This window comes from Amia ocellicauda, chromosome 10 (assembly GCF_036373705.1).
Source record: "Amia ocellicauda isolate fAmiCal2 chromosome 10, fAmiCal2.hap1, whole genome shotgun sequence".
Taxonomy (NCBI): Eukaryota; Metazoa; Chordata; class Actinopteri; order Amiiformes; family Amiidae; genus Amia; species Amia ocellicauda.
Window position 1 is genome coordinate 29756100 of NC_089859.1, and position 19769 is coordinate 29775868.

Here is a 19769-nt window from a genome sequence, read left to right on the forward strand (position 1 = left end):
CACTGAATATATGCTTTGTAGCCTATATATTATGCACACTGTAGATATTGAACACTGGATACTTCAAATTACACAACCCCTCTGTCACAACCCCAACATATATGCAGTAAATGCAGTGCAGTCCTGGGTATGTGGAAACTTACTAAAGGGAAGGTGAGTTAACTAGTTTGACCCAACCGTGTATTTCCAATCTAATCAAAGTGAGCCTCATCAGTACGTGTGAAAGTGCTCAGTTGTGAGCAGGGGTCATGTGGTGCACAGTGCCAGCTGAAGAGCAGAGTGTACCCTCAGTTGCTATGACTGCAAGTACCAGTGTCTGTCTGCAGCTCTCTGTCACGGCAGGCTAGAGGATCACCCAAGTGTACAAATTGATCAACATAAGTGTGGCAATTCATTTTGAACAGAATGATGTCAATCATTTTTGTTGAAATCAATCATAAAAGCTGGGATGTACAATTTGAAACTCAGTCGGTTCTGTTAAATCCCTTTGTTACTATTTAATTGATCCTTTCTGCATTGCAACTCTCTAGCCATGTCATTTAGTACATAACCAGTTGTCACATTCACTTCTCAAGTTTTCATGTCATTTTGTGTTATTTTTACTTATTTTGTTCCCTCACAGCTTGTTGCTCCCATTATTTTGTAATGTGTCCTCTATAAATCATCTGTATTGTCCGTGCGAAGGGCTGCTAGCCTGTGTAAAAGTCTCTGGTGCTGACAAAGAAATCGATCAACACTAAGATTCACATCAAATGAGCTTAGTATAACCGCAAACAGGCCGAGTTCAGTGTGAGAAGTTCATTACTCTAACATGTGCGTCGCTGTGCAGCACCTGACTGGAATTAAAAAGCCTCCTTTTACAAACATGCAATTAAAGTACCCGATTGATGCATCTTGGTTATTTGCTAGGTTTAACAGGTGTGTCTCCCTATATTGTTATTAAAATGTGGTGACTGACTACCATTCAGAAAAAGTATACAAAGACCTTATTTTATTAATTCAGCTAGAAAAGTATTTGGATTTGTTTTATTATTACTAGACAATTAGATTAAATAAAGGAATGGACTTGATTTTAAAAATTGTATTACAGCATTAAAGGCAGGTCCAACCAATATGATACAGTACCCGGAGGTGAGTTGGATATGGGAGATAAAATACTGCTTTAATTTAGAAACTAGTACTTATTTAATTATTCTTAAGTTGTTTTGTTTTATCTCTATCCTCTGGTCCAAAATAAAATTTGTAGATAATTAGAGAATATACTTTGTAAAAATATATAATTTTATTTTAGTTTCTGGGGGTATCAGATCATTGTTAAACATGGCATAGATACGTTTATCTTTATTTAAATAAATCGTGGTTTCATTGGCTTCTTCTCAGACTTATGTACTTATTTTAAACCCACAAACAATAGAATTGATCTTGTTTTTTTATTGTATTGTTTATTTACACTTTTCAAATAAAACAACAACTTTCTTTGCTTCTTTCTTTCTTATCAGCCACACATACTTTTTGGCATTGTGGGATCTACTCCACCATAGTATAATAGTTTCCTTTCTTTAACTTATTATTTTGTGTACGTAGTAATTGCAGTAGATTCAACTGAATTTCTAGCCTTGCCTTTTCTAAATTAGTCAAATTAGTAAAATATAAAGACTGAATAAAATATAATGTTTAAATGTTTTAGTATGTTGGAGTGCTGTGGGCCTATGAAATGCACTTGTATCCATTAAAAAATGAATGGATAGAATCAGACTTTAAGAAGGGATTGCTTCCAGGGTGTTGCATGATGTAAATTTATTTTTTATCCAGAAATAATCCCCCCCACCCCGCAGTTTGAACCTCAGCTTGCTTGATTTATATCCTGTAGATTTTAGGCACCGTGCATCAAGGCAGTGTTTTGATTTGGTTTTGATTTGCATTAATCATTTTTTAGTTCATTTATATACGTTTAAAAAATGTTAAATACATATTGATTTCATATTTGTTGATTTTCATAATTTCCTTTTTTTTTTTTTTTTTTTTAAGAAACTCTTCAAATGTTGAAAAGCATTTTCTAAATAAAAGGAAGTTCCTGACCAAATCACTCTCTCCCCCCCTTGTCCACTTGGTAGCTAATCATGTTAACAAGACTGCTGAGAATCCGGAGTCGACAGTATCTTCATCTAAGGACGGTGAGGAGGTCAGGGTCCCATCAGTAGAGGAGCAGAGCAACGGTCTCAGGAAACACGGCAAAGAGCGGAATGGAAACCAAAGCACAGCGGCCGACGACGAGCTGTCCTCCAAGTGTGAGGCTGCCAGTTCTCAGGGCAAAACTAACGACCGGATACAGGGGGATGGGGATGTGAAGGGGGACACTTCACGGGTAAGCGACGCAACGAATGTAAAGGAACAGCTAGAGCAGGACAGTGACAGGACGGGGCCAGAGAAGCCTGGGACGAAAGGCACGGGTGGCTCTGGCAATGACTTGGACTTTGACCTCTCCAGCGACAGCGACAGCGACTCCGGCACCGGGAAACCGTCGTTGTCCGACAGCGAGGGGGAGGAGAAGCGGAGCTGGAGAAAAGACAAGGATCATGTGTCGTCGGAGCAGCACAAGGCCACCGAGGCTGGAGTGCCAGCTGGGGAAAACCATTCCGGCCAGGAGGCTCTGGGGGAGATCCAGCTGAACCCAGAGCAGGATAGCCTAGGGGAGCTGGGGAACGGCTGTCCCGAGAAGAAGGAAGCTGAGACGGAATCGCAGAACAGCGAGCAGTCTGGCGTGACCATTGGAGAAGAGTCTTTGGATCAGAGCATGGAGGAAGAGGAAGAGGAAGAGGTGGACTTAGACAAGGATGATCACTTGATTTACCTGGAGGAGGTCCTGGCCCGGATCCACACGGAGTACTATGCCAAGTATGAGTGCTACCTGAAAAAGGCCTGTGCTGAGACGCCCGACATCCGCAAGATTGTTCCTGAGCTGAAGAGTAAAACTCTGGCAGGCACCAACATTGTGTTCAGTGGCCTGTACCCCACGAACTACCCCATGGAGAGGACGCGGGAGTGCTACCATGCCAAGGCTCTGGGGGCAAAGATCAGCAAACACCTAGTGCTCAATTCCAAAGACCCCAACTGCACAACACACCTCATCGCAGCCCGGGCTGGTAAGTGAAATTACAGCATTTATTTATAGGGTTTGTTTAGTGACATGTGAGGTGTTCTCCTCTGAACTGACCACATGTTTTGCAGATGGTGATCCATGTCTTAGGTATGTTGTTGTGTAGGTCTACTCATTCAGCCACTCATTGACTAGTTGCAACTAACTCCCCCCAAAATGCCAGCTCTAACACTTTATTCAGAAGCAGTGAAACAAAAAGTATTTGTGTATTCTTTCGTAATAAAATAAAAATTAAAAAATTAGGTGAAGGGAACATTCCCCAGCTAGATTAATACCATTGGGAGCTTGTGCTGTGTCTGGATATAAAACCAGTTATCTCCAGGCTGCATTACACATCTAGTACTCTGCTCAGGAGCCCCTGCCACCTACTGGCTATTAAAAAACAATACAACACAGAACTGGGAGTTTCAAAAGTCATTATTTACAGTAAGTGTACCCTGAATTTTAATGCCCCATTTCTGAAATCTTGGGAAGAGTTGCTCATTGAACAGGAACCCATTTTCTATTCAGAAACTTATATAAAACTGTATAATTTATTTTTAATACAAGCTGTTTAAACAGATAATATTTTGTCAAGTACCAATCCTTGGCATTCTACAGCTTTCATACTTAAATACACATTTTCTCTTTGGTTTCAAATGGTGCTCTTGACAGTTATTAATATAAAAAGGCTTTTGATGCGTCATCCATGCTTTATCCAATAAGTGTCTACAATTGTATTCCAACAGTAGTTCATTCTTTTTTGAAAGCATAAAATAAAAAGAAAATTAGTGACCATGTCTTCTGTTTAATGTGAGGAGCTGACTTAAGTGGTTTATCAAAGTTCTTGAGAGCTAGAACTTAAAAGAGTGAAGGAAACATGGTTTTCAACTTAAATAATTAATACATTTATTAGATGTGAATTCCATTGCAGTAATTTCCTTTAAAAATCCTTTAAAAATGAGGAAACTATCCGTTAATGAAAATGCCTATCAGAAATCACTGGGGAGCAAGTACAATTGTTACTCAAAGCTAGTCAACTGTTTGGATGCACTCCTCGCAAATCCCATTGTTCCATAATGAGGTTTAAAGCACAGCTGCATAATTTAAAAGTTCCATTGCATGCATCACCATTACCACAGCGCCATAAAAAGTCACTGTATTATTAAAAAAAGACGGCTGTCCAAAACACAAGTGAATGATATGCATAGCTCCTTAGATAATCCCCCAGTTGGCCAAATATGGGCCCACTGCATAGTCAGGTGGTTTAATGGGAATTTTGCCCAGTGTGCCCACTGTGGAGAATTGCCCCATGATTTTTAGTAATGGAACCACCAGATGTGCCCATATTGGAGAATGAATCCTATATTTTGTCCTGCTCTATCTCTTTTTATAACAAATACATCACGTTGTAAAAAAAACCCATAAATGTTAATGGAAGGATGTTTAATGTAGAAAGCACTTTGGTGTCCTTGTTTATGAATATATTAATACGGGGACGTCATCTTCAGAGCAGTGTTTCTGTCCAGCTCTTCTCAACCAGCACTGTTATTTACTCCCGAGTCTTTTTTTTTTTTTTTTTTTTTCCCCCAGTCACCTCATCTGTTGCTTGGCATGCTGGGTTCCTGGCCAAGTTTCTAATAAGTAGATGTATTTCATGCTGTAGCCTAGTGGCCTGCTTTTAATCTCTATTTCACCTGTTGCATTTTACACCTGGATATCAGAGAATTATATTCTGTTCCTCCAACCAGTTAGTATGGTAACTAAGCTTTGTACTATACAGACCATAATAAACAGTCTGTCCATACAGAATGCTATATTGCCTGGGTCCTTTACAATAAAGCATGTAGCTGTACTTCGCTTCTCATATATGAAACCGGCTCCCTAACCTCCCACTCTTCCCACAAAACAGCAACACACATAGTTTCCTACTCTCTTCCAACAGCCAAGAACTGGGACACATTTTCCTCCCTCTCTCTCCTCTTTCGCCATCTCTGCGGTTACACTCCTTATTGTTTGAGTCTCCCAGTTCCTCTGCTTTTTAGTAGTCTTTCGCCTATATTCTTGCTTGCTCCTGTGTCTGTCCCTGTGTCTCCGTGGCATGTTCTTAAATGGCCCCTTTTATCATGCGTGACGGTGTCTCAATATCCCTCTCCTTGCAGTTCATTCATAAATTACAGCTGGGACAAAGACACCGCAACCAGAACATAAGCTGTTACTAAATTACATTCTGATTCTGTCTATTATTTTTTCATGTTCACAGACTGCCAATTATCATTCACATTGATTATTAAACCTTTTTTGCATAACTGCATGACCCTCTCTACCTTATCCCATAGGTAGACTTTGCTGTCCCTCTCCTGACTCCATATATTTTACTTTTAGTTCCATTTTTGAAGTACTTAGATATGCTGTGCAATGATAAGGTGCTATGAAAACTAAATTTGTATTGTTATTATGACATATATTCCACAATGGGCTTCTAAAAAAGTTGCCAGTGGCTGAGGGCAGGTTGTGGAAATGTTTCAGAGTATAGCATGATGCTCATTTGCTTCCCAAACTTCCTGTCCTGTTAGCTCTTAGAATTAGTTTCAGAAGCTATTTTTGCTGGCTCAGTTCTTTAGCTTGGGAAATATCAAACTAAGCGGAAACAACAGCCTGGGAATAGAGCAGAAAGCCTGTTGTAAGAAGGAAAAGAGAAAAAAAAATAAAGCAAGTTATATAAACTCCTTGAAACCTTGATTTCAAGGATTCCTAGAAACATGAGCAAATGAAATGTAAGGACAGATGTCAGAGGAGGCCAATATGCAGTGATAAGAACAGTAATGGTTAACTTTGGCATCTGCCTCCAACAGGGAGTCGGCAACTGTTTAATTGTGCAGCTTCAGAAAGGATGCACTAAGCAACCTGGGGTTACTTAGCATGTCGTAATCAGAATGTGATTGCTGCTGTTGAAAAGCAGTATTTTTCTTTTTTTTTATGCTGTGAAAATGAAGGGAAATAGCTGTTGCTGCCTAAAATGAAAAGACCCAAACCATCGGAAAAACTAGTGATAGAACTTCATACTGAAGATTTAATAAGCCTTGTGCAGGGCATGATAGTCCAAAATTGCATTCCTGGCAACAACCGTAGGTTAAATGAGATTAGGGAGGTTACATTGATGTCTTTGTTCATCGAGGTTTACATGCTGGTCAGCAGATTTGTGCCTTGAAATTGGACAGCTGGCTCCACATTTCAAGAGACTTATCTGGAGCTGAGGAGGCAACAATGAACATCCACCTGAAAGCATAATGCCCTTCCCTGAATACAGGATGCTGGTTTCTATGGGGAATTGGCTACAGAGGCAGAGCACTCACTAATAAGATTTTCTTTTCGGAGAGTGGTGTATTAAGGCTATAATTCACCTCAATACTGTAGAAAAGTCATACTATAAGCAATTTGTAAGAAAGCTATGGAGAAGGACTGGGAGAGCGACAGAACCCCATCTCGCAGAGAAGTTAAGATAACTGCATCTTGATTGTATAAGTATATCTGTGTAAAGGCATGATATATAGGGGAAGTGACCCAATTAAGCCCACCAAAACCAAAAAAGTTTTTCATGTTTTCATATAAATATGTGACGTTATGGCAAAAAATTATAATGTTGGCTATTGGACATTTCAAGTCCTGTAGTAGAAAGTTCTCCACGAGACAGGAAAAAGCTCCACTGGTTCTGCAAATCTAGATGATTATGGAGCTATTGTCAATGACCAGTGCATTTGCTTTGTGAAAGAATGAAATGCAATAGTAGGCTGGCTTCACATGAACAGAAAATACACCCATATCATTATGAAATAGAATTTCTACAGGCACAAATGCACAGCTGTTCTTGTGTGCCACATTTTGTGACTGCTCAGTGAACATTGTGACTTTTGGCAGGCAAACCAAGTTGTTTTTCAAGAAGGTTTTTGGATTGTTGTTGATATATAAAAGCTTTGAAGTTTGGCTTGTAGGTTACTGGGTAGCTATGGAAACGAGCTGAAACATTGTATTCTGTGAACACTATACTACAAAAGATGGAATTTCAGCTCAGAAATGTATATTATCAGGCTCCAATTTACTCTTCTCTGACAATATTTACTTCCTCCATATCTTCAATTGCTGCCAGATACTCACATTTATTTTATTCTTACTCTTGAAAACATTTTTTGGTGTGTGAGTGTGTGTGCCCACAACACAGAAAAACACTCTAATTGTTCCTTTATGTCAACTTAATGTAGATGTATTCAACGTGACTGTTTTTCGCTCAATCGCAGGACTAATTGCTAGTGGTGCTGCAGACTAAATTATGATAATTACTGCGCTGCTGAAGTCTGTTAAGTGGAAAAGTATTGGCAAAATCTTTCAGATTTTTCTAGGCAGCCTTTAAAAATATTAAATTGCATTAATAGTTTTATTTTCTGCAATTAATGTTGTTTCCACGCGCAGTGCAAATTGTGTATAAATAACGTTTTGCAATGATTTAGTAGTGCTTATTATAATCATTAGTATTATTTTACTTTCATCTCTTTTCTTCTCTTCTTAGTACATTCGCTTTGTAGACTTTGTTCTGTAACTTTGAAGTACTGCCAGCATTCTGCAAGAAACACTGACTGACTGAATGTAAAATCATAGTTCCCCTTTGGCAACTTTTCCAAAACTTTGTGCTATACAAGTAAAAGTTTGTGTAAGTAGACCGTGACAGAGATCACAATGGAGCATAAATACTTCTTTATTCCTGCAATCTGCATGTTACTAGAGTATTTGAAGCTTTGATGATGCATATACAGATCTAGTATCATGAAACATTTCAAAATGATAATAGACACCTATAAACTGAACCCTCCATTACCATGGCAAGAGTTGGATCAATAATAAACGCAATATACATCTTAGGCATCACAGTGGATATGTACTCTGCCAAGAGTGCACAGGCCGTCTCAGCACCTCTTCTCCTCTCCTCCCAGGTACGGAGAAGGTACGACAGGCCCAGGGGTGCAAACACCTATACGTGGTCAATCCTGACTGGTTGTGGGGCTGCTTGGAGCGCTGGGAGAAAGTGGAGGAGCAGCTCTACCCACTGAAGGAGGACTACATCAAAACACAGAGGTAAAAACACAGGCCCGGGTGATCAGGCTGAAGTAAAAAGGGGAATGTGTCAATCAGCTTTCCTTTAGTATAGGTATGAGGTTAATGTTTGTTCTCGTTTGAAAGGCAAAATACAGTTGAAATTCATAAACTCACTATGACAACATTACAAAATTGAAAGGCCCAAGTCAGACATCACCGTTGCTTTCCTTCACCATTGTCCCGCTGCATTGTGATGAGTATTACTGTTTTGTAGGATTTAGCTTTTGAGCGTTACATCATTACAGGTTATATAACTCGACTTCTTTATAGAGATCCCAGGCTTATATGACTGCTCCATTCATTGCAAACTGTGTATCTGCCTTCATTGTTAGTCTCCTTTTGTATATTTTAATAAGATAACAGAGATGTGTCATTGGTAAGTACTTATAGGAGAATGCACTGTTGTTATTTTGGTATTGCTGATGTTTTGACCGTACTTCTGGGAAGCGTCTGTCTTATTAAAGCAGTCTGAACCATTCTCAGAAGTGAGCACATTTAGTCAGTTTTAATAATAGGGCATTGCTCCACATTCCAGAACACATATAATAGTTGGAAATAAAATATTAATAAAAAAGGGAATCTGCTGTAAAGCCAGCATTGACTTTTTTTCTCATCAGAAGCAACAGTCCTGCTACGTTTCCCGATATACAGAGTGCTTTTCAGACGCCCCTCTTTCACCCCACGCCCATCCACCCAAAGACTCCAGCTGGGCCCGAGGTGCGGACGTACGACCATCTCACAGGAAAACTGATCAGAAGAGGCTCTCAGACGTCCCGGCAGCCCCCCTACATTCAGGCCCCGGGACCCCCGGTCTCGCTGGCTGTGCATGGCGAACAGTCTTCCTTCAGGTAGAGTCGCAGGCTTTGACTTCTATATGATTCCTTTTTGATAAAGGAGTTGAAAAACCACTGAAACTACAGGACCGCCATACCCAAATAGGCTAAGTTGTTGTTGTACATTATTTTTGTTTGTTTTGTCTGGGTCACTTTCTCTCACTTTTGTTTCTATTTGAGTTCTCTCGAGTTCAATCTCTGAACATAATGTAATTGTTGATGTTACTGTATATGAATTAATACTACTGTTTGTATCATAATATAGATAATGTTTTAATGATGGTATACTATTCATATCAATTTTGGATTGGTAAGAACATTTAAAATTGGGTTTTAAAAGCCTTAATAGTCCATAATATCTATTTTCCCTCTCTTCCTGTGTCATAAAATTGATCAAGCAGAGCCACATAATTTCTCAGCAGGCAATGTTTGACCTTGAGAAAACAAGTGAATAGAGATTTTCATGTCAAAGTTAAGAGAGTGCTCAAACATAAGCATTTAGAACAAAGATGAAAGAAATTAATAGACTGTCGGAAATTCAGGGCATGACATTTTTATTTTACAGTAAGTCAAAAGTCCTGGAATATACAGTGACAAATTTTTAAGACATTGACTGTTTCAAGGAACTGTCTTTTCTCAACCCGCTGGGTGCTCAAATTCCTGATACGCTTGCGATTTCTGTTGCTTAAATTGGTTTCCCTTCAAAATCAATCATGATATTAAGCTTACAATGTACAAAAAGAGTAACCACAATAAAGTGAGTGCAGTGAAAGATATGAGATTGTAAACCACAGCCATGCATAGATTTCATCACAGGGTCTGATGGGCAAAATATTGCACTCCTTGCCCTGGACATTAAAATTAATCAAAAATGTACTTAAAATACAAATAAATAAAAGCCTGTTTTGTTGTGTCAGCGCAGACTGTTTGTAGTAAATAAAAAAAGGTTATGAAATTGAAGGCTGAAAAGATTATTTCACGAAGGAAAATAAAAACTGCTGAGTTATCATTAGGAAAGAACTGTGGTAGTAGCCTTTTTTTAAGTTAATCAAACTAGAAATTCTCACCTATTTGGTAATTTAGCCGGTCAACATAACTTCTGTGTAATTTCTTTTCCTGTAAAGGCCTTAATATTAAGTGACCAAAACATCAGCCACAGTATGTTGCACACAAATGCATAAATTGAATTCCTCTCTGTGCCAGACTGGCATTTCCCTTGGTGCAGTATTTATGGCTCAGTAATTGGTGACAGATTGGTAAAGCATACACTTAAACAAACTGAGTGTTCCTTATTGGCAGTTTCAGGAAGTGGGATACATTTTGATAGCTTTAGTTTGTTTTCTGTCATTTTCATATGCTTCCGTTCTGCACAAGGCATTATTTGAAATAGCTGAATTTAATAATGCAGCTGAATAGGGAAATTCATCACGATCAACGCTGGGTGCTGCCAGTTCTTCTCATTCATTAAGTTGTCATCTCACTGTCTGGCTTCTATTGATGAGCACAGGTTATACTGCCACCCAATCTCAAGCCCATTATCAGTGAATGAGAGAACATTTCAGCTGCTTATAAGGCTTATGATTGTCATTATAGCTTTGGCAAGTTTATCATTCAGGGTACATATCATAGGGTGGGTTTCATAATAAAAAATCCAAAAGCTATTTCTAAATCAAAGCAGTTTTCAGTAGTTGTCTGGGTAAAAGCACTTGCGTCAGGTTGGTTTGTATTTGAGACGCTTTCTGTTTTATCAGTCTCAATTTAGGAGGGGACTTATAGGAGACGTTACAAACAATTGTTATGTACCTTTTATTAATATCTTATGACAAAAGACAAACAGAATTTTTTCCTGTTCAAACTCTTCTCCAAACGGGAGCAGACTTCTTCAGAGTCTTCCACTAGAATTTCATATGAACATTTTCCATCACAGTGAAGTTTAAGCGTTTAGTGTACTGCAGATAGCTAATGTCCATTATTATTTTTGTATGCATTTGCATTCCCATGTAATTTGGTGTTCACTTTAAAAAACATAATTAAAAAGATAATTTGCTTCTTGCTTTCACCTGTCTCTGTGTTGTGCTCTTTTCAGGTCTGGAAATTATAGTTTTGATAGGGAGATATCTTGCCTAATTTAGACCACTTGTTTGTAAACTTGCTGCCTTGCATACCTACAAAATACCTTGCTGTGCTGTGCGTTAAAAGAAATACGTGGTAGGTGTGTGTGAGTAGAATTCAGTGTTTGTGAGCTTCGGGAAGGAAAATCTTTGCAACTGAAAACGGAGTGGCTTGGCAGCAGTTTTAGCCGTCATTTTTCTATTTTGGTTAGAGAGAGAAAAACCTGAAAATTAGATTTATTTTAATCCTTTAGTAACAGTTTCCCCTAATTTTAAAATACATCTATTTGTTAATTTCACACCGCTCTGCTTCTAAATGTGGACATCAAACCAATGAAGGATGTATCCATGTAATGAAAATATCAGTCATTTTCTTGCAGATGAATGACAATGACTGTGACGCACTTTGAATTCAACCCCCGCTGTTTTGACAACAGTCCCCCAAACCTTATGTAGAAGTGTGGAGTTTTGTCGTGTTTAAAATCAAACCAGTATGACTGAAAATCATAGAAAATTTTCCAAATAGGCGAAATGTACTAATCATATTGGTGACTTGATATTGGTGAGAGAAAAGGAAGTCACACCCACAAATGATGAATTATAGAATTAGTACCATAGAGAATGTGGAAGCAGCATAAACCTATGTAATGGTCTTGTTTTTTTATGTAATTACTGGGTCAGATGTATATCAAAGTGGATTAAACTAAATCTAACTAATGGGTTTAGCTTAATCTACATTTGTATGTTTGTTTAGATCAGTACAGGTTTCAGCAGTTCTGTCACAAAATGCATTTCGTGTTGGTCGCAAGTAAGCATTATGCTTCATCAAGGAGATAATGCGTGGTTTGTCCCCAATACGTTATTATTAATGCTTGTTTCACATAGCACAATTTTACACATCACTGATTCATACTGTCAGTTGTCTGTAATTATGGGGTTATTTTCAGAGAAACTTTATTTAAAGTGCTAAAAAACAATAGAACATTTCCAATGGCATTATTGCGCACTAGGTTACTTTGCGGATTGAGCATGTTTTTCTTTGTTTGTTGGTACTTGTTTCCTTGTTAACAATGTATGTTTAGTGCATTTGTGGGTGCACAAATAATCTGTACAGTTTCGGAAATGTTCTGAATACATTGTATTTAGTTCAGAACATTTGAATAGAGTAGGGTACAGATCGTTATTTATTTCTGGAGTTCTGATAAAATAATCTAAAACTTAATGTTAAATATTTAATGTTTGCATTGTTATACATCATCATTCTCAGTAATTGATAGCTTATAAAAAAATATTTATGATCAAAGGGTTCTACAAGGTCCCATATGTTTTAGGATTTAATCTGCTGATTAAATTGGAGGAAAAAAACTCTTATGTATTTTAAATGGTCTCTTCTCATGTGCAACAGTTTTATTTTGTTTTTATTAATGAACAGTTTTTTATTTTCGTCTTGGATTTCATGGGCTTTATTTAGTTTCTCCAGTAACAGAATACTTTTTTGATCTCTGAATCTAAATTGTAAAGCTGTTTTGCAGAACGAGAACAGAGAAATGTGTTCATCATGCAACTGACATTCATCAAGTTGAAACATTCTGAGCATTTTGTTTTAGAGTGTTTTTTCAGATGACAGATAAAAGAAAAGACTTATAGTTGCTAAAACAGAAAGCTTACTTAGTGCTCTGCCTGTTCCTCTCAGTGAAAGGAATCTGTTAGAGATGGAATGTATTTTGACAATTAAATTATCTCGGAGGTTAATGGTTTCTGTTGGGAGCTGGGCTTCTAATACATCAGCTATGTTTTAGAACATGGAATTGTAATTGTTCTAAAATGTGATATTTGTTATTTTGGTGAACATGCACATTTTGTTTGCATTTAAGGCTTCAATGAAACCTGTGTTTCTTCCCCCCATTAAAGTCATCGCACTTAAATACAGATTGCTCAGAAAATCTTTTTTTTTTTTGGTAAACATGTAACCTTTTTATGGGGTTCACATTAATAAAAATCAGTAATTGTCAGATACGGGGGCTGATTGCACACTGTGTACTGTAAGGGAAGGTAGGACATTGAGTTTCTGCCCTGGCAATAGAACCAGCAATGGTTCAAAAAGGCCTGCGTATTCCACTGAACTCCCCATCCTGTCTGGGAAAGCCTGCAATAATAGTGTAAACAGATGATATACCAATTGTCTCCTTATAATTGGAATCTCAAAAAGTGAAATCCCTCATTATGCAGTAATTATTGTGGACTGTGACGGATAATAGTCTTATCTTTGTTTGCGATGGCTGCTGTTATCTCTGATGACAGTGTTGTTGTTTATGCCTGGACTTTGCTCAGTTCCTCTCCTTTGTTAGTGATGTAGGACGATCTCCACTCTAAACATACAGTCTATGTGTTACACTACACTTCTGATCTTTTAATTGTTTATTTTTGTACTTGTGTTATTTGTTATTAGTAACCTGTTCTCAAGATGTAAAAGATCAAATGTGCACCCACCTGCTCTGTACGCCTCAGGATCTTCATTATCAATACAGATTATTCTCATGAACTAGCTGATATTCCATTAAAAAAAAAAAAAAAAAATTAAATGCGAATGTAGGTAACCAGTCTCTCAGCATGGACTCATGAGACACAATGAGAATTATATGCGTTTTCTTCAAGGAATTGCCTTCACAATACAATTTATGGTTCTTTTTCAAAGGTTATTAGTCAGAGTTTGCTTCTGTCTTCGTAAGCATCTTATTTGTGAAGCTGCTTTAAATGTAATTGTATCTGGCCCTTTGTGTTCTCAATCATTCTGGTTTGACTCCATAATGAAACCATAATGTACATATAAGTTATGATTCATATATTAGTGTTCATAAGTGAAAATGTGTGGAAACCATGTCATTCAGTCATAGATGAGGAAAAAATATTTTGTGGTTATCTCAGTTCATGCAAAAATCAAGGCATCTCAATTTTTTTTTTTTTGATGTGACATGTAATTCTGTCATCAACTCCTATTTTCATGATAAAAGTTCCTCCTTATTGTATGTGTGTTGGAGGTGTAGTAAGGTTAGTGTTGGGGGTCATGGTGTACTTTTTATTTTTTAGAGTAACGCTGAAAGTGATTAGTTTTCCCACGCTTTTCTGCAGAACAAGCGGTCTAGGTCTCCACACGCCTCCCCCTGGTTTCTCCCAGTCTGGAGGTGGCCGTCCTGATGTTCCCAGCAGTCCTTGTTTGTCGTTGTCCAGGGTGGTGCAGCCTCAACAGCCGGACGAAGAGTTGCCAGGCTCCAGCCGAGATGAGGAGCAGCCGGGGCCCTCTCGCAGGAAAAGGCAGCCCAGCATGTCGGAGACCATGCCACTGTACACTCTGTGCAAAGAGGATCTGGAGAGCATGGACAAAGAGGTGAGGCCGGGCAAAACACACAAACACCGATGGCACCATAAAACACCAAGCCACTATTGGGACCAAGTGCACTGCAAGTCAGAATTTTAAACTCCTAGAAAACAACCCCACTGCTTCCATGATATAGTTGGAATACAGTACAGCGCTTCTAAAAAATTCACTGCAACACATCCTTCCCTCGCCCTCTTTTTGTTGGAATTTTCTTAAGCTCGAATCAGACATCACAACTTGTCAGATTTATGAAGTGGAGAGAGGGCAAGAAAAAAGAAAGAAAAATGTCAGTGTAGCTTGTACGTTTGTGAACCCCCTGTATCTGCATGTTGTCAGGGCCTTTGTGAGTGCCAGTATGCGTGAGACTTGAATGTGCTAAAAATAAGTGACAAAATGCTATTTTTACCCCTGACTTTTTCATACTGCAATGTGAAACATAATTCCAAGTGATTTGATCAGTATTGTAGTCTTCTATCTTAGAAAATCATCTTCAAAGCTTTAAGACTTTTTATGAAATCTAGAAATACAAATCTTCTATTTTCCCTTTGAAGGAGAATAAGATGTGTTAATTTCTGTCAGATCTGCACCACGACTAAATTACCGCACATAATAGTCTGATCCGAGTCTGAGGATTGGAGCAGGATTTGCTTGGGGTCTCTCCAGGTCCTTTCTGTAGCCTTTGGGATGCGTATGTACTCTTCTTCCGTTAATGTACTTCAGTGCTTCTCAAGGCAATTTTCTTTTATAATGGGGATCGGAAACGCACATCCGGGTGTCCATCAAGAGCTTAAGAAATTAATTCCTGGCTGTGTTATTTCATGACATTTTCTATCCTAGAAGCAGACTCTGTGATGTCTAATAATCCTATTCAGAGGCTTGTTTTTTTGTTCATGAATTCTCAGTAAGATGAAAGCATGAGAATCATGCAGTTGACTATTGAAATTATATATGAAATCCCCCGACTTAGGTCATCTCATCTTATGTCATTCCACACTTATGCTGGCAACATTGCACTGAGCAGGTGCATGTTTTTTTCACTACTGTTGCTAAATGTCTCACATCCTTGAATCTCAGATTCTGTGCAACATCTGACTAATGTCACCAATGCTCTTCTCAGAAAGATTTATTTGAATGCATGGCTCAGTTGTTTTTCTTCTGCACAACATGATCCACAGGAATGCAGCTTGTGACTGAATCAGTGGTGTGTAAAACCTAGGCTGCCTTACGCTCAAGTCAGTACACTCTTCGCAAATTGCTTTATCATGGCTGCTGATTTGTATTTAGTTAATTGTGGGTAAATGGTTTGAATACAAAAAGATATACATTAATGAATAGTAGAGTTGGTTATTGATTTATATCAATGTAATGGAGGATTGATTGATTTTCTTTGGGTTTGTCTTATATATATTGGGATGGTATGTGGCTAGAATTGTATTGATTGTGGGCTACTGGTGAATTTTTATTTCTAACATTCTGCAGTTAGCTGTATCAAAATCATCTCTCTGCACAAATTTTTGTTTTCCCCATTAATTTAACAGTTTAATCCTGAATTTTGACGATGGCTTACAAGTGATGTTTGTTTAAGGTTAAGTGCCTCCTCCTCATTAAATTTGTTTGTCAGATTTCAATATTTAGCCTATAAATACATATTGGAATTTTTAAACATTTATAGGTTTAGTGTAGGCCTAGGGGGAAGAGGCCATGATTTTGGAAGGATTTTCAGAATTTGGAAAGACTTTGAGACTACTGTGCCCTCAGGGGTCTGTCCACGTTAACGGTGATAGTGTAAAGAGTAGTGTAGGTTGTTCACAACACCTTGGAAGCACAGAGATGGTCACCAGGAAACTAGCTATGCGTTTAATTATTCTGCAGTAAGAGGGAGTGGACTGACAAGCAGAGGACCTGCATTTGGTTCCCGGCTTGGCCTCTTGCATTTAGGAACAATGCAGCATCTGATTAAGCTCCCTGTTGTTTATAATGCTTTTGATTAAATATCATTTTAATTAATTCCTTGGGGACCAGAATTTTTTTATCCTCCTACATATGCTTAGTTATAGAACACTATAGTGGGGCTTTTGAACAAGAAGTCTAATTAAAAATCTTGAAATGTTCCTTTAATGGCTTTATGGAGTACACTTTTGGCATTTAACTGTGCTTGTTAATCACTTGGCAAGATTCAGTTTTACAACAAATCCATAAATATTTATTTGGCAAGTTGAAAAACACAAAACCACACCAGACTTACTCCATTAATATTATTTTTTTTGGCATTCTGATGATAAATCATCAGTTAAGATACTCCTGGCATTAAGAAAAGCCCCTGAAGAATTATAGATACTGCTGTTATTGTGGCCAAATGGTGATTGCTTCCCAATAGTCCCTTGCTATAATACCTGTTAGATGTATTATAGATTTACTTAGCCTCTTGGCCACTCAGAACTTCCTGTTTACCTTGCGTTAAATGGTAGGGGAAATTAAAATGTATTTTATTTCAGTGTTACCAAATTATTTGTCAAATAAAAGAAATCTGTCATACTTTTTCATTAACAATACCATAGGTTACGGTGTACCGACATAGCAGTTATAAGTGGTTAATGGTTACAGTAAATAACTAAAGTAATCCCTCCAGATACACGAATTTGAGTTACATGATTTTCACATTAATGCGATTTATATATGGACATCCAACCCATGGATTTTCTGAAGCAGCACCATATGTTCATACTCTCTCTACCCAAGCTGTATATAAAATGATTTGACTGGAGAAAAGGAACTAAAAGAAAAGGATTGTATTAAGGCTGTATAGACACGGAAATGCTAAATATAGTAAACACAATGTCCTGGTAAATTTGTTCTTGAGATCTTGTATGTTGAGGTCTGCATTGTTTAAAAATACATTTTAATTTAAAAAATCTATTTAAAAAAAACTAATTTAAATGAGAATCTAGATAGTTTTACCCATGAGATAGGGAGGGAGAAAGATATGATTATAGTCACACATGGCTTGTTTATTTTAAGGAGAATCCATCTGATATCTGTATTTAACAGTAAAATAGAATGCTAATGAAAGACGATCACTCATATGCCATTTCTGTGAGAAAGAAAATTACTTTGCATGATAATTATCCAACAGTCTGCACTTTTGTTGCTCTAGAAAAAACAAACACCTTATATAACATCTGTTTAATTATAAGATCTCTGAGATGATCATTTCACATTTGTAACAATTACAATTTATTTTAACATGGGATGCACCATAAATATACTTATAGTTACTATTATTATTTGTATTGTTATATTGATCTGTCCTGGTATCGGTGTTTGTGTATTCAATACATACTGTAAGAGATTAAAATAGATCTGTGTCTAATTTGGGGGTTGGGGGTAAAAATCTTTAGCATTGAGTCTCTCAGTGGTAGATTGGTAGTCATAGGTTATAATTGTTACGATCACTCTAGCATGAGCAAATGGCAGTGACAGACTTGTGCCTGAAGAAATGTTAAGGTATTCTTTTTTTAGGTTTTGCACATATCGTGAGACAAACAAGCGCCATCCAGTGAACACTACCACATTTTCAAGATCTTTTTACAGTTGCATCCTTCCTCTGCTTTCTTGAAGGTGGCATAATAGAACAAAAAATAATATGATATTGTTTTATCGGAACACACTTTGCCAGTTGCTGCAGAATCAGATATCTAAAAGTAACTGTTTTTAAAGCTTCCCTGTAACAGATCTGACAAATCTTCAAGTGGGTTGTGTTTTCTGTAGGTATGAAGCTCAGCTATTGAACTACATGTGCTTTGTAGTAATGTCTGCACTGTTTTGTGATTTCTTAACAGTACAAGAATCATTATACTTTATAGCTCTATGCATAGAAACCTAATTGTTCTTGTAATGGATTTATTTGTAAACCAAAGTTGTTTTAAGTACTCATGCAAGGCTACGCTGTACAGCTCTTGGTTATTGGAATCGTTGTATTATTTAAGAGCATTTCCTTTTTTTATTACAGTGCCAAACTGTAATTATAGTTTAGGCCTTAGGCGTGTCGTTGAGAAAAGGTTTGAGATCGCTAATCCTACACATAAGAGCACCTCATTTTGTATTTATTGCCTTACTTCCTTACCTTACCCATTCCATTTATACTCCCTGAGGGCAGTGCGTCTTTGTCTGCATTACTCAATTAGAATTTTTATAACTTACATTGCATTATCATCTTACATTTGCTCTCAGTGGTACAGTTGATTGATTGACTTCTGTTCTGTTTCCTTGTCGGAAGCAGTGTATTTAAATAATTCTCGGATCGCACTAATTAAACTTACAATGGAAGCAGGTGGAGTAAAGGGGGAGCATTAACACCTGGCTTATCTATCAAGGATGTCTAAGAGTCAGATTAAAAAAAAAAAAAAAATTATAAAGGAGGCAGCTGTACAATGTATACTCCCATGATTACAGAAGGGAGAAGACAGGGATTTACGGCATTTCTTATTCTACATCTGTTGGCAAAGAAGTTAAATTCTTGTACTGCATCTTATAGAACAAACCATATATTACTGGCAAAAGGCAAAGTAGTTGTTCGGGGAAACAGCTGGCACGTTCTCCTGAGAATTCTACTCTGCCTTAGCCTCTTAATTGGTAATTTGCTTCACTGGCATTTAGGGGTTTTAATTGATTTCAGGCTGGCAGATATCTCCAGTAAGAGTGCCGCAGTTTGTGTTGTGCCCCCAGACTGTCTGTGATTAGAAATGCGATCACATTTCTATACATGAAAGCCCCAAGGAGAGAGACGATTGAATTGCTAGATAGGGTGGAAAGAGCTGTTGCACCCAAGTAACAAATGGGCAGTAGCTGTCTGGAGAGGAAAACGGGATTTGGCAGTTGTTTAATGTCCCGTGTTTTCTATTTTTCCAAGTTGTGTTCTCCATATGTGGAAGAGTAGTATGCACACATATTCAGGTGGCACATAAATACAAATCAGCCACGGCTTGCCTTAAAGAAGACTTCTGTATGCAAAGCTTGTAGTGCTTCACAAGCAATCATTAGGCTAGTCGGTGGTGTTTTCTGGGAGTGATGCAGAATGACACCAACTGAGGTGTCCGACACTTAAAACTGGGGAACTGCTACTACTGCACGGAAGAAATGAGGCAAACGGATTCACGTGGTGAGAA

General features: G+C 37.8%; 1 protein-coding gene across 2 annotated transcripts in view; it reads left to right on the plus strand.

The window, feature by feature from the left end:
* Window positions 1–19769, plus strand: part of ctdp1 (CTD (carboxy-terminal domain, RNA polymerase II, polypeptide A) phosphatase, subunit 1) — a 115149-nt gene that overhangs the window by 19848 nt on the left and 75532 nt on the right. The window contains exons 8-11 of one of the 2 annotated variants that reach the window (XM_066715855.1): window positions 2115–3143; window positions 8122–8263; window positions 8902–9132; window positions 14358–14613. In XM_066715855.1, coding sequence (XP_066571952.1) covers window positions 2115–3143; window positions 8122–8263; window positions 8902–9132; window positions 14358–14613 — 1658 coding nt within the window. The remainder of the gene's footprint in view (window positions 1–2114; window positions 3144–8121; window positions 8264–8901; window positions 9133–14357; window positions 14614–19769) is intronic. The other variant, XM_066715856.1, reaches the window with a different exon arrangement.